The sequence below is a fragment of the Mesoplodon mirus genome (assembly GCF_964341445.2).
Source record: "Mesoplodon mirus genome assembly, chromosome: 5".
In the NCBI taxonomy this organism is placed as follows: domain Eukaryota; kingdom Metazoa; phylum Chordata; class Mammalia; order Artiodactyla; family Ziphiidae; genus Mesoplodon; species Mesoplodon mirus.
In genome coordinates, this window is record NC_138980.1 from 71,012,035 (window position 1) to 71,027,854 (window position 15,820).

General features: G+C 48.0%; 1 protein-coding gene across 6 annotated transcripts in view; it reads right to left on the bottom strand.

Moving 5' to 3' along the window:
- SLC25A48 (solute carrier family 25 member 48) overlaps nt 1-15,820 on the bottom strand; it is a 43,267-nt gene that overhangs the window by 15,412 nt on the left and 12,035 nt on the right. For 3 of the 6 annotated variants that reach the window (XM_082622001.1, XM_082622000.1, XM_082621998.1), the window contains one exon: nt 2,076-2,366. The exons of 1 other annotated variant lie outside the window; for it this stretch is intronic. In XM_082622001.1, the coding sequence (XP_082478127.1) occupies nt 2,076-2,366 (291 nt within the window). The remainder of the gene's footprint in view (nt 1-2,075; nt 2,367-15,820) is intronic. 2 more of the 6 variants (XM_082622002.1, XM_082621999.1) reach the window with 1 other exon arrangement.

Genomic DNA, 15,820 nt, shown 5'->3' on the forward strand with positions numbered 1-15,820 from the left:
GCAGGATTTACTCTGAACATGAAGAAGATGCTAAACAAACACTTTCAGATAGCCTGCTTGCCAAGGAAGGGTCAGCTGAGGGATTGCAGAGAAGAGCAGGGGCAGGTCTTTTAAAAGCTCTTATCTTTTCCAGTGATGTGGAACAGAAGCCTTAGGACCATGTGCCACTGGGTCATCTTCATTGGATAAGTTCAGGTGTCCTGGTTTGAGTACTTTGTGACTTTAAGGGACTCTAAGAAAACAACGCCAGGTTATTGTATAAACAGAGAAATTGGCACATTCTTTGATGGGGAGAGAAAAACAAACCGATGCCAAAGTCCAAGGCAGCTGGTTTGCAACGTTTTGTAACTGCTGCCCAGCGGCTCCCAAAAGAGGCCTTAGCCTGTCCCCAGCCCCCTTCCCATCCCAGCCTCCTGCCCTTGGTCCTCTGGGAGACCTCTGGACCTCTCCTCCCTCCTGCCTTCTTCCAGGATAAATGGGGCCGCTTTCCCTGGAGTCAGCCCAGGTGCTGCCCTGGCACACTCCCCTGTTCTCAGCCCATGGGCGAGGGTATTTCAAAACCAGGTTTGACTGCCAGGCCACACGCATCTGCTCTCACCAGAAATGAGAGAAGCTGGGGCCTGTTTGCCTTCTCAGTCAAGAAGTACTTATTGAGCACTTACTGGGAGCTGGCACAGGCCAGGCCTCAGGCACAAGGCAGGAAATGGGAACACTAGGGTCTGGTGGCTAAGATGTGGGCTCTGTTATGTGTTTCCTAAGTTTCAAGCACAGCTGATTAGATGAGGAGGAGGAGGAGGAATGACAATTTTCTTCTGTCCAGTGGATCTTTCCCATCAGCATCAAACATACCATGTTACCTGCCTTTTTAAAAAAAATTTTTACTAGAGTTTGGTTGCTTTACAAGGTTGTGTTAGCCTCCACTGCAGAACAAAATAAATCAGCCATACACATACAGACATCTCCTCCCTTTTGGACTTCTCTCCCATTTAGGTTACCACCGTGCATTAGATAGAGTTCCCCGTGCTATACAGTATGTTCCCATCAGTTACCCGCCTTCTTGAGAAGCACTCCTCTCTTGACTTCTGTACCCCTCTCTGACTATAGCTGTGTTTCTCTCTTTCCCCATACAGCACATTCAAATCTCTCAGAAGTGTTGTTTGTACTTGGGTTCTCCAATTTCTTTCATCCCATTCTCTCTTGATCCCACTTCAATCAGGTTTTCATACCTTTCTCTTCATCAAAATGGGTCTTGTCAAAGTCCCTGGTGACCTATGCATTGCTAAGTCCAAGCAGTGGGAATAGCAAGTGCAAAGGCCCTGTGGTGGGGAGAGAGCCAGGCACGGTCAAGTTGCAGGAAAGAGACCAGTGTGGCTGGAGCAGAGCAAAGTAAGGGGACGGTAGCAAAAAAATGAGTGCGGAAGGGTAACAGGCAGCTGGAATGCTGATGGTCTTGAAACCATTGCAAGGTCATTGACTTTTACCCAAAGTGAAATGGGGATGCAGCGTGGGTTCTGCGTAAAGAGGTTAAGTAACCAGTCCATGGTCACAAAATGACTAAGTGTGGATTTGAACTTGGATCTTTCTGACTGCAGAGTCCCTACTATACTATCTACATTAGCTGTGTGACCTTGAGTTGGTCACACTGAACCTGTTTTCTCACATGAAAAACGGGGAGACCGATTCCTACCTTCTGGGGCTAATGAAAATCTCACATTGGAAAGGTTTGCAGTGTGCCAGTATTCAAAAAAGGTGAGCCATGATAACAGATTTTCTTTTCAAAGCTCAGTGGTACCTGACACAGAGCAAGTGCTCAAAATATACCTTCCAGCTGAAAGCTGCAAGAGTCCAAATAGGGACTCAGAGAGAAGGGGATGGGAGAAAGAGGGGGGACCATTCCCCATTCCTAGCCCTTCGTCTGCCTGGTGAGGTCTGGCCATAGCAGGTACTTAGAATTGTTGGATGAGTGGCTGGATGAACCCTGCCCTTCCCCAGGGCTGAGAAGGGCATGGTAGGCTCCCCAGCTGTCTTGCTGCCACGGTCAGCATGGGGGCAGGAATCAGCCATGCCGCCCTTACCTGCCATGCCGCCTGCCAGCCACACAGCACAGGGGCTGGGGCCTGTGTGGGCCTCAGGCGTAATCCAGTCACTCAGGAACACATAAGGGATGAAGTAGAGGCAGTAGCCCGGGACGTCCCGCAGCAGCATGGCACTGGCGCCCCGGTACAGCCCTGCCAGGCCTTCAGTCCGCACGATGGTTATGATGCAATGCACAGGCCCCTGGTAGGCTGGCTGCTCCCCAAGAGCTGCCACCCTGGGCTTCAAACCAAGGTTGGCTGCAAAGACAGGGCAAAAAGATGGCAAGTGACCTGGGGGCAAGAGAATGACCATTGTCTGGCACTGGAGTCAGCCCAGCCCATTGACAGTTCCCACTCACGTCACCAATTGATTTTTACCAAAACTTCTGACCGTCTTGGCAACTCAAATGGGGATTTTGAAGTCCCAACAGGGAGCTCCTGCCAGCATGTGCAGCCAGACTGGACAAAATCCCAGCCAGGTGATAAAGCACCTGTTGCCTTAGAATGCCCAGAGGTTCTCGGTCAACCATCACTATGTCTTTTTGAGTAGATGTGACTGCACAATGCCTTGGATCAAATATGCTGAGGCATACCAAGCTCCTTCTTGAAGCAGAGGCTGGAAAATCCAACACACTGTGTGTGTGTGTGTGTGTGTGTGTGTGTGTGTGTGTGTGTGTGTGTGTGTACACTCGTGCATAGTGTGGTAAAAAGTGTATGAGATTTGGACCCAGACTGTCCTGGTTCCAAATCCTGGCCCTGCTTACCAACTTTCTGACCTTGGTAAGCACCTTTTTAGCCTTTGTTTCCTTACCTTTGAAAAGGGGACAGGCCAATACTGTATTGTATACTTGAAAGTTGCTAAGAGAGCAGATCTTAAACATTCTCACCACATACACACACAAAATGGTAACTATATGAGGTGATGGATGTGTAAACTGACCTTATCTTGGTAATCATTTCACTATACATACATGTACCAAATCATCACATTGTGCACCCTAAACTTACACAAGGCTATATGTCAACTGTATCTCAATAAAGTTGGAAAATTGTATTTTTTAAATAAAAAAGAGAACAGGCTGTTGTGAGTATAAACAAGGTAATACTTATAAAGAGCTCAGCATGGTGCTAGGAACACTGTAGGGGTGCAATGTTATCACCAGATTATTACTGAGACCAAGTTGACTGGTGTGAGTTGGGTGCAGGATGCACTGGCTGGAGGGCTGGACATGTTCTCACTGACTCTCTCCAGCCCTGGCCAGGCTGGGCCCTGAAACAGCTGTAGGGCAGTACTGGTGCCACTGGCCCCTCAAAGCCCAGGGGCATAGGGTGCTGTCTCCTTAGCTGACCTCTGGGGTCTCTGCTGGCAGATTATCAGTTGTTATATCAGTAGCTTCTTTACAGGATGTGTGTAGCCAGCAAGTAGTGACTCTGTCTGTTCCTCTAATTCTTCCATCGGGCTTCTTCCATCTCCCTGCCTCATGCCTGTCTCCTTTGCTATGGACCTTTCAGCACAGCTTTGACTCATGGCCAGAGAGACCTCCTAGTCCCAGTGCAGATACAGCAGACTCATGTTCAACTTTCCCTTCTTGAAGAACTAACATGACATGGCCAGGACAGAAACAGAATGAAGCTTGCCTGTGACCACATGCGTATTTTGCCACCTGGGTTTAATTCCTATAAGCACCCTCTCAATGGGGTTTTACACATGCTGGCTAAGAGACAGATCACTTTTGTTATACAGGTGAACATCCAAGCCCCCTACATAGCCCCATCTTTATCAAATGAAGGTTAGGAAAAAATACTCAGCTTCATGATGCCACAGTCCAAACCAGAGATTTAGGAGTAAGTACAACCTGCCCTTTTCACTCAACCCGGAAGTAGACGAGGTCCAAGGGGAGGTTCCTACTTGCCTGGAAAGTATGCTTGAACAAACTAATCCTGTATTTTCTTTCTATGTTGGGGGAACAGAGGCATCCTGGCCACGTGCATTAGGCCAACTACAACGTGGGCAGGAGGCTGAGTCTCATTCTATAGTCTATAGCAGGGAGTGAGCAGGGATGGTGGCCACTTTTAGGGGCACAGGGCCCTCTGAGCTCAGAGCAAGATCAGACACTGTGGTGTTTGAAAATCCACTGAGAGGTCACTGAACACCCCTTTCTCTCCCAAATCCACTATGATACCACCAGGGTCATCCTGGGAAATTTTGACGTTAGCCCACATAGATGTTAATTGTCCCAACATATTAACTTTGCCTGGGCCATGCTCATGTCAAAGTAGCAGTGATCTGTCCCAGGAGTCAAGGTTTTCATGAATCAACTGTGGGCATGATGTAGCTTTCAGAAGTTACTGATTGAAAGAGAATGTCCTGATAACATTCTGCTTGTTTGGGGGACAGATGTTGTAAAAAAACTTGTCCAACCTCCAACTGACTTTGTCAACAAAAAACCTGTACTTTTTTCCTTTTCTTTTCAGGATAAGCAATAAGGAAATTCTCTCACATTCTCCTAGGGTTGTAACATAAGCAATCTAGCTTCTACTGCTTGAAAATTATCCATTTACAATTATTACAGCAATAGAATTGTCATGGTGACCTGGAATACTGACACGAGTCTGAACTGGTGGCCAAGGCCTTCTGGACACAAGTTGATACTGTGGAGCCCTTGGAACTCCTTCCACCTCCCTCAACCCCAATATTTTTAAAGAAACTTTTTATTTGGAAATAATTTCAAATTTGCAAAAAAAAAAAGTACAAAAAAGGAAAACTGTACACAGAACACCTTTACCCAGATTCACCTATTGTTAACATTTTACCTTATTTGTTTTATGGTTTGTATGCTCTCTCCCTCCCTCCCCCTCTTCTCCCACTCCGCCCCCTACTTTTCACTCAAACATGTGTGTGCAATTAAACTGAACAGATGCCTTTGTCCCAGGGCCTAAACTTTGCCTGGGCCATGTTCATCTCCAGGTAACAGTGACCTGACTTGGAGTCAGTGTTTTCATGAATCAGCTGTGGGTACAATGTGGCTTTCAGGAGTTACTGATAGAAGGAGAGAATCTGATAAAATTGGAAAAACACTTGGCCAAACGAGAACCGGCCTTGACATCAAGACCCAAACCAGAACCAAATCTGTACTTTCATTTTTTTCTCCCAAAATAAGCAATAAGGAAATTCTTTTGCACACACATGCATACATAATTTTATTCTCTGACCCATTTCAGGGTGAGTTACATACAAAATGGTCCTTTGCCCCTAAATACTTCAGTCTGTGTTTCCTAAGACTCGGGATACCATTCTACGTACTGTGGGACAACAGCCTGGTTCATAATCTACATGGACAATACTTGTATCTAATGTACTGTCTATGCTCGTACCTTCCTGTGATCTCATGCTGACCTTTAGAGTGTTCCTCCCCGACCCCCAGGACAGGATCCAGTCTATCATGTATTATATTTAGTTGTCATGTCTCTTTAGCTTCCTTTCATTTGGAGCATTTCCACAGCCTTTCTTTGTTTTTTTTAATGACACTGCCATTTTTCAAGACTACACCACCCCCTTTCTTGTTAACAGAACTTTCCTTATCTGAGATTTGTTTGATGTGTCCTTGTTATTACATTGAGATGATGCATTCTTGGCTGGACTTCTTCCCTGTTCTTAAGTCTCACCTTTTTTCCCATGAAGACCAATCACTCTTAATAGCCCTTGTCTTCTCCTCTGGCCTCCTCTGCCTGTTTTTATTAGTTTGTTTTTTAACTGAGGTATAATTTACATTCCATAAAAGGTGTAGCTTGTAAGTGCACAGTTGGTGAGTTCTGACCATGGCATGCACCAGACACCATATCCTACTGAGAAAATGACGTCTTAGACTTGAAATAAACTGTTTTGGTCACTCAGGCAGAGCAAAGAAGCCTACCTAGCCTCTCCTGCTTTTCAAGGCAAAAGGATTCTGTGACATCGATGACGTGTCACTCAATGAGAAGCAAATCTCTTTTGGGTGACAGTAGTTATGGGCCCACCTACTTTAGCAATAGTGCTATGGACAATTCATAAGGGACCACAAGGCAGAAGACTGCTGGGATTCTGATCAATTGCTCAGACCACAAGATGCTCTGTGGCTCAGCTGGGGAAGGAGTTGCCCAGGAGCCTTGGCAGCTAGACTTAGAAAAGCGCCGAATCAGAGCTTCTGGTAAATCTAGCAGTGGACCAAATTTAGTTTGTGTAAAACAAATTTTGGTGACCCTTAACAACTGACTTGGGAGGTTGCTGGCAAGCAGCTCTTGGAAATATGTGTAACTGATACATGTGGATTTGTCTTTGTGCAAGGAACCCAAGGAAGGAAGTAGGCACCCTCCTCACACTGAACCACTGCCCCTCAGCCTGTTGTTCTGGAACCTTCAGGGCTTTGGCTTGGGGTGCACACATGCAAGTGAAGGGTTCACATTAGGTATATTTCCTTCTAGAATGAAATGTATTTAGTTTCTCTAATGAGAATTTTTTGTTCTAAAATGAGGATAAGATGATGAATCAAATTTTGATTATTTCTTATCATGAGCACTTTGCCATTAAGGCCATTTTTTGCTGTACTCTCTAAATCAAGAGTCTTTTACTATGGTAGGTAGAGTTACACTCAGGATGCCTGTGGTTTTCTTTGTTTTCCCAAATTCATTTAGGGTCAACTCAAGCACCCTACACCAAGACGAGCAGGATGTTCAAAGTTGATAAAATTGCCCCCCACCCTGCTCCTAACCTTCACCTAGGAGCTTAGGAAGGCCTACACAGTTCTAAAAGGACCCCTCCTCCGGGCTCCCCTGCCTGGTCCAGCTCAGTCCCCACAGCACACACTGTGGCTGTCTGGCTCCACCGCTCAGCAGCAGTGTCTGGTGCCTTGCTTGCTGGCTCCTGCCTGGGCCAGGAGGTCCCTCTGTAGGCAGGTGCCTCTGCAGGGAGCTCTGCAGAGAGTACAGGTGTCCAGGTTTGGCCAGTTCTAACAGGTACACATGCAGCCACTCCTTGGGGGGTCCTCCTACCTCAGAGAGGCTTCACTGGCTCGGATGCAGGCTGAGGTCCCCACAGATCAGCCACTAGTGCCCCTCTTCTCAGAACCCAGGGTCCTGCCACTGCATCCCACTGTACCCTTCCCAGACACAAACACGAACAAGTTTCACTTCTTTCCTTTTTCAGGCAATGCTGTTCAATTTCTTCAGTGGGTCATGACCTTGGAAACAGGAAAGTCAGCTGAAACACAGTGACTGGTCACTGATCCACTGAGGTAAGGAGGGCCCAGGCCTCAGGAGCCTCTCTGGAAGGGAGAGTGCCACCAGTCCTCCTCTGTGTGCCTATGTTAGGGTGGGGTGGAAATACAACATCATTTCTCAACAGGTCACTTTCTCCAGAAAATCCTTAACAAGTCTGCCACCCACTGATGAAGCCCTGCTGGTCCCCAGTTAGCAATGTGTAGGCTCACCAAGTGTTCTGTGCTCGAATGCCTCTGGGCCAGCAGGCTCTCAAATGGAAGGGGGCAGCATGGGGTTATTTCAAGGGACCCACCAATCCACAAGCATTATAGATTGACAGAATTCCTAAAATATCTCACATACATGTCTGGCCATTTTTCTCATATGTGTAGGTGCTATTGTGGGAACACAATAACAATTACTTAAATACACTGATGATCCATGGTAGCTTCTTGTCATATGTGTTTTCTTAATCTGTGGACATAAAGTAAACAGCTGTTCTCTGGGTTGGTCTCCATTTTATATATTTAAAAGGTACTCGTAGAAAAAGCTGGGACCCCTAGTCCATGCCAAGGCTGTACCCCCTATCATGGTCTGTCCTGGCTGCTGCTGTTTTCTGAGCATGTTGTTTTGCCTTAACCGGTTCAATGAGTTTCCTGATGATAGGAATCACACACTGTGGCCTGTCCCAGGCACTGTGGCCCTGTGCCTGACACTGTGGTCCTTCTGTGTCTCAACATCCATTCAGTTAACACTTGAGCATCTGATCGGCAGCTCTAGCACCGGGGCCTCCCAAAGCTTTCACCTCCTGTGTTCGGCATTCCTCCAAGCCCAGCCCTGTCTGGTCCTTGTGCCAGAGACTATAGGTGCTAAAAGAAACTTCCAAATCATAAACTGCCACACTTGTCGAAGATGCTATGGAAGCATCCAGTAATGTGGATGGACATCTTCCAACAAACAGGTTGGGTATAACCTCTGTGGTTTGGGTTTGAACAAGCTGAGGGATCCCTCAGTTCACTTCCCCAGGGTATTAACAACGGGGAAGCTCTGGCCCAGTTCCTGTTTCTAAAGAGTCCAGCAGTTTTCTCATATTCTAAAGAGTCCATGATAGGCAGATGGTTTAGTAGAAAGAGCCCTGGATTAGGAGCAGCTGGGATTTGCTCTGTTGCTCAGCTGCTATTTACTGTACAACCTGGTGCAAAGGACTCAACCACACTGGGCTGCAGTTTCCTCATCATACACAAAAGGGGAAGAATCAGTGGCCTGTCCACATCATTTGGCTTTTGTGAAAATTAATTGAGAATGTTGGCAAATGTACTTTACTAAAATGTGTGTTGTGCAAATGTACTTTACTTGAGGCAAACAGTTATCATTCCTGTCTTTATTACCTCGCCCTGATGTGACTTCAGATTCCCGAAGTGCTGGACCTGCTAATCTCAGGCAGCCAGGCCCTGCTGTCACCTGCCATGACCTGCCAAGCCTACTGTGGAAAGATTGTAGAGATCGATCCAGCTCTGAGAACTACCAACACTAGTGTCAAGTCTAGAAATCAGGACAATATTTGCCCTTGTCAATTGATTCAAAGAACAAATGGATGTGTCCCCACTGTACGTAACTTACACAATGGTGCGTTAGGTTGTGTACACCTTCATTAATCTTGGCAAGCTATGTGGGACCACAGTTTGAAACATATTCAGTCACAGTGTCCAGAACTCAAGGGCGCCTCTTGAACTGCATGGCTATATGCCTGGCCTCTTCACAAACCTCCTCCCTCCGCTTTTGGGCTGCCATTGCTCCAGCCCTCACTTCCTACTGGCACACAGCCTACTTGAGAAGAAGGCACCGACTGTATGGTCCTGGCTAGTTTCCAGGTTTTTGTGCCCCTTATCACATTCCAAGGGTTCCCGCCTTCCCAGAGGCTTTCTTCTTTAGGAACTGAATGGAGCAATGTGTATCTCTTTACGGAGCTTAGCATCAATAATTCCTGCCCTGAACTAGGAAATTCTTAGAAAGTCCACTGTATCAAAAGGCTAACCTGCCTGGAGATAAGTATGCTTCTTGGCAGCCACACATCTTTATGGGAGCAATAAAACTGTGTTGCCAAAGAGACAAACTGATGTAGTCAGGGCCTCTGAGGCACAGTTGTTGACCTTCTCAGCCAGACATTTCAGAAGATCCAGGGAGAAATGGTTTCGCCCCATTTTGTCATCATGCAGATTCTTGAGCTCAGACGGCCTTTGTGTTCAGGTGTGTGGCTGATGATCTTACTTGCCCAGATCACACCTCAGCTGGCACTCCCGCTGCTACCATCCAGTCCAGCTTGTCCCCTCTCGGCACATCCAGATATTAGGACCTTCTCCTCCTCGAATCCTGGCCCACTCTGTCCCTTTCATTCCATCAGATTATCTTAAGTATGGTAGAGTCAGGCTTCCTCAACTTCCTTCCTCTTGCCTCAAAATTCTCTCACAATTGTCTCTTTCCTTCTCCCCTCCCAACTTGGAAAAGAAAGTCTTTTTCCTTCTTTACCCATTGGTCTCCGTCCCCACTGTCACCCTGACTTCAGCAACTCTCCCTTCTTCCCTCTCCTTCTCCACGTTGGTGACACAAGTCTCTCAGGACTGTGTTCCCAGGGTGTGGAGCTGTATGGCCCGGGGTGGAACAGCCCAGGGAGCCAGGACAAGTCACTTAAGCCCAGCCTCAGTTTCCCCACCTGTCAAATGGAGAATGACAGTGCAAATTTCACAGAGTTGCTGTGGTGAGTGAATCACGGGATTTGTGTTAGCACAGAGCACACGGCTGGGGCGCAATACTTGTTAACTACAGCTATTAGCATCAGTATAGCTCCCTCCCAAACTTCCTTTACAGCGTTTTCTCATTGACGTCTACCCTGGTCTTACTGCAGCTCACCTTGGCATTTGCATCTAACGCCATGACTTCAGCTATCACTTCTATGTCTGTCACACCCGTCTAGACCTCCAGCCCTGACATTCCGTTTGCAGTCCCTCCCTCAACAGGAACCAAGGTCAAGTCCCCACAGTTCTCACTCGAGCCTACCCCTCCAGCCAGGGTCCAAACCAGCAGCAGCAACGATGAGTATGTGTGCTCACCCACTCCACGCGCCAAGCTCTGTCTTGCATGCTTCATCTGCTGGTTAATTCCCTGAGTGGGAGGTACCACCTCCCTCATCGCCAACCAACTTTGAAATCCTGGGTCATTTTCGACACTTTCCTCTCTCCTGCTTGGCCTGTTGGTTCTACATCATCAATGCCTTTTCCATCTGCCGCTCCCCTCTACTCCCAAAGCCCACGGCCCTGGGTCCGGCGTTCCCAGCCTCTCACCGGGTCTGTGGAGCAGCCTCCAAATCAGCCTCCTCACCTCTACTATTCCCACCCCCTTCCATCCCTTCTGAAGGCCAGGTTCACTTCCTACCACACAGCTCTGCTCATGCTCAGGTCATGCTGCTGTCCAAGATGCTCCACTGCCTGCAGAATAGAAAGGAGACCCATACTCCAAGCTCTTCACAACTGACCCTGCATCTTTCACCCCTCCCCCCTCATCCTGCCACATGCTTGCCTTTCCTGCCACTGACTCTTTTTTTTTTAAAGATTTTTTTTAACGTGGACCATTTTTTAGCATCTTTATTGCAGTATAACTGCTTTACAATGGTGTGTTAGTTTCTGCTTTATAACAAAGTGAATCATCTATACATATACATATATCCCCATATCTTCTCCCTCCTGCATCTCTCTCCCTCCCTCCCTATCCCACCCCTCTAGGTGGTCACAAAGCACCGAGCTTATCTCCCTGTGCTATGCGGCTGCTTCCCACTAGCTATCTATTTTACATTTGGTAGTGTATATAAGTCCATGCCACTCCCTCACTTCGAATGTGGACCAGTTTTAAAGCCTTTATTGAATTTGTTACAATATTGCTTCTGTTTTATGTTTTGGCTTTTCAGTTGCAAGACATGTGGGATCTTAGCTCCCCGACCAGGGATCGAACCCGCACCCCCTGCAATGGAAGGTGAAGCCTTAACCACTGGACCACCAGGGAAGTCCCCTGCCACTGACTCTTCCCTTACATCGTTTCTCAGTCTGAAACACCTCTCCCTCCCTACATCCCCACCTCCAAATCCTAGCCAGTATTCAAACACCCAATCAATAGCCACTTCCTCTCTGGAGACTTCCCAGTCTGCAGAGCCAGATTCTGAGGTTCCAGAGACTTCCTGGGGCCCTTCTCATTCTGGTGCACACCTGATTCCCCACCAGACTGAGTGCTCCATGAAGGCAGGGGCTGTGCGTGTCTGATACCTGATTTACCTACTCTGCTTGGCTCAGAGCAGGGCCTCGGGAAATGCTAGTGAATGAATGAATCAGAGTGAATTCAATCAAGTGTAACCCTCAGCCCTTTGCCTCCAACTGGGCCCAGTGAAATTACTATGACTGTCAGCACAGAGTTAATGCTGAGTCCTCCTCTGATTCCCCAAACTCTGGCCTCCTGTGGTGTTGAGGGCTTTGTGATCTGCACATTAATTAGGCTCTTAATGAAAACAGAGACCTGAAAGCTCCCAGATGGGGGAGGAGTGAGTGTCATTGGCCACCGGGCTCCAGGATGTGACTTGGCCCAGGCAGCAGAGGGACCTCACCCCTGAATTCCAGCTCGGGCCCTGCAGGGTGCCTAGTGAGGCTCATGCCTGGGTGAAGGGTAATGATCACTTGAAAATGGCACCTTCACAGGCACCTTACTGTCAAGGCCAGATCTGAATTAATTCAGGCCAAGTGACAGAGGCCCCGGGAGAAAACCTCTGTGAAGTTGGAAGAGTTTTCATGAGGATAACTGCCATCTAGCATGTACTGGTAGGCAGCGCCAAACGGACACTCCCTTTAAACTTTAGCAACTGCCTATGTAATTTGGTAAAACCCCTCTGTATAACAAATTTCACAATACGTACCAAGAATCTTAAAAATGACTGTACTTTTTGACCCAGTCACGAATCAAAGAGCCCACACATTTAGGGAAATGACTGTAAATGAAGGCAGCTCTTTATGGACAAATTTGCTGATCACATCACTATTTTTAGAAGAGGAAAAGCTGTAAACAGCCTAAATGTTCACTTGTAGGAAGACTTCTAAATAATAAGTTTAATTGCATAGCTAACATTTATTTCGTGTTTTCAATGTACCGGACATTGTGCTAAGACCTTCCTGAGTTACATGTTATCCCATCCCATCCCAGTTATGAAGGAGTTACTCCTGTTACACCTTTTATGCAGATGAGTAAACAGGCTTGGCAATAACAGGTGGAGGTAAGATTAGAAGCAGGTGGCCTAACTCCAGAAACTGAATTCTTACTACACTGTATCATCCCTCTCAAAATGTGTGTGTGTGTGTGTGTGTGTGCATGTGTTTATTTGATGGAATATTGTACATCTATTTTAAATATTATCCATCTATTTTAATTTTATAATTCTATTTTAGTAACATGGAAGATGCTTCTGTTTCACATTGAATTAAGAACAGGGTGTGAAACTGTCTATATAAGTACAACCTCTTAAAACATTTAATCCATGCATATAGAACAGGAAAAGGAAACATATTAATGTGTTAACGGTGACTGTATTTGGGTGGATGGGCGCTTTCTCCTTCCACATTCAGACAGTCAGGATGAACTCAATGGTTTTATATTTGCACGTCTCCAACGTGGCGTAGTCTCTCATAGCCCATTGTCACCACCCGGGAAGTGGACTGGAAGTTCTGGGGTAAAGCCACAAGCCATGAGCAAACCCACAAGCCCTGCACAGGGTAGCCTGCAATTACCCATCTCAGCCCAGTTATCAGGAAAAGCGGGCCTGACTCCGAGCACAGACCACAGACCACAAGCTCGCAGCCAACCACAGCCCCACACTGTCCAGCCCACACAATGCTTTGGGCTGCATGGTGTTACGTTGGTTTGTGTTTGGTTTTGTTTTGACTTGAATTATCTGACAAGTTCCAGTTGGAAGACCCTGGGAAAATCTAGCTTTCTGCCTTCTCTTAAAAAGCAGAAGATCCAGGCCATGTGGCAACAGTCAGCCGGAGCAGGGTTGCAGTCACCCCTCCCACAGGATCTGGGCAGCTTGCAACTGTGCGTACCACTCCCGACTGCCTTCCCAGCACCGAGGCTGACACATGTGCTTGAACTGCTGTGTATCTAACAGCAGAGTGATATGGAAAGTGAAGTATGTTCTGTGTTTCAATAAAAAGAGGAAAAACGAAACACAGGTTAGGAGGACTGTAGGTGTCCAAAAAATGGAAAAGGGTACATTTTCCAGGTACCTGTGCTTACTTATGTTACCTTCCTGGTCCCAGTGAGTCTTTGAGTTTTCTATCTCTGGCCTAGAGGGTTCCCGAGGAACAAGTGAAAGGTAACTACATGCTTCCTCATCTTCTGGAGAGATTCCTGGCAGAAAGTACTGCCTGGTGACCCACTGCCTGCCTCCCATGCTTTATCCCCAATAGTTGATCCTGACCAGCACCTGTAGTCGCCAAAGCCCTTTCCCCATGCATCTGGGGGGACAGGGGAAGGTAAGGAAGAGTGGGCCACACAGAGCGGAGTTGCCCAAAGCCACAGAATTCAGACCCATCCCTTGGAGCCCACAAGCTATGCCCACTACTTGAACAATGTCATTTTGGAGACATGCTCCAAGTCCCCTTTCCTCCCTCAAAGTTTGCAACTGGTTTCGTACATGATGATTTTGTGCAAAGGCCCAGATATTACCAAAGTTGTTGTAGCCTCAGCTTCTACAAAACCCTGGGGCAGAGGCAGAAACAGCATCAGTGGGCTCTGAGTCAGTTGCCTGGGTCTGTATCCCAGCTCCACTTTCCACTAGGGCAGTGACCTCAGGCGGGTGATGGAATCTCTCTGTGCCTCAGTCTCCCCTTTGTAAATGTCTAGGAATTGGGTTGTTGTGAAGATTAAACACACACTAAGTTCTTCGCACAGTGCCTGGCACATGGTGAGGGCTAAGTAAATACTGGCTGCTCGGCCCCCATGGCTGTGACTATGCTGGGTTAGTCCAGATCAGAGGCTCTAGGGGCACAGCTGAGGCGGACCCTCCAGTCTTGGTTTCTACCTTCCCTCTGCCCACTCAGGTCAACCGTTTTGTGTCCGCACTGCCAGCTAAGCCCCTGGGATCAGGCGCTAATGACTTCGAGCTCTGCAGGGCTGAGAAAAATCTGTGTGCAGGGCCTCCCTTGGTCTCTTATTAAGAGCCTTCCCTGAGCTCCCTAAAGATCAGCTTCCTGGCACACTGGGGAAGACAGAACAAACACATTTTCGTTTTCTGTTGCTGCCTCAAGCGGTTTACTTAAGAACCGGTTTCCTTCTGGCGCCATGCGGATGAACTTACAGCCTGAGGCCATGGTCCCGTCTGTACAGGAGCAGGGTCAAGGAACCACCTCCCGCCCTGAGATGCTGGAGGAGGACAGGGAGGGTACACCATCCCCATGTTCTCCCTGCTCAGAGGGCTTATCCAGGAAACAAGGCTCCAGAAGGGTCCCGACTTCCTGGACGGGCAGTTCTAGAGAGTCCCAGCCCAGGTGGGCTGTGCCTCAGGCTCCCATGGCCCAGGAGAGCAGGCATGGGTGGCCCTTGGTGCTGCCCTAACCAGGTGTACAGTCCTGACCTCTACGCTCTCTTTTCACCCCTCCCACCACCTGCCCCAGAGCCCTTCCTGACCCCCAGCCTGGCTGAGAGCCCAACCCACTCCCTGCTACCCACCCTAGTTGGAGTGGCCCAATTCCTGTCTGCCCGTCTGCTGGACAGAGCGCTACAAGAGGGATGGAGTCTTTTGTTCATCGCTGTGTCCCCAGCACCTAGCCCTGTGCCTGGCACACAGCAGGTACATAACTATTGTGTGTTGGGTAAATGAACAGGGTTAACAGTCACGCTGACCTCCCACTGTCGGGTGGATATTAAATGAGATGATGCACATACGGCGCTTAACACAGTGTCAGGACACGATGAACACTTAGCAACTTTGGCAGCTGCTAATGGAGGCTGCTCAGCTCCCTTAACGTGAGGCTCCTGCACACCCAGCGTTGGGGGCTTTCTTGCGTCTGGCTGTTCTGCTCTTATCCTTCCTCCAGTCTCCGGAGGCTTCTAGCCTGGCCTCAGGACCCCTGTAGCTCAGGCCTTAGCCTGCCAAGTCAGCCACCATTCTAGAACCCTCTGCAGGAAAAGTGTAGGTGGGCGAGGACAGAACAGAGAATGGAAGCAAACACTGTGAAGAAAGTTTACCAATTAACTTGCCTCCAAATGTCCCGGCATTTATTGAGAAACACCTTCCTTGGTGTCTAGGCTGGCTGAGGGCCCCCTCACACGTACACAAGCATGCCTACTCCTCTCTCTTCCCCTTCCATGGACAAGGTGCCCTGGTTGTGAAGGAGGTGGGGCTGCCCCCAGGAGCCTCATCACCGAGACTCTTGCAACATCTGGACCCCAAAGAGCTTTAAGGCTTATGGAGAGATTTT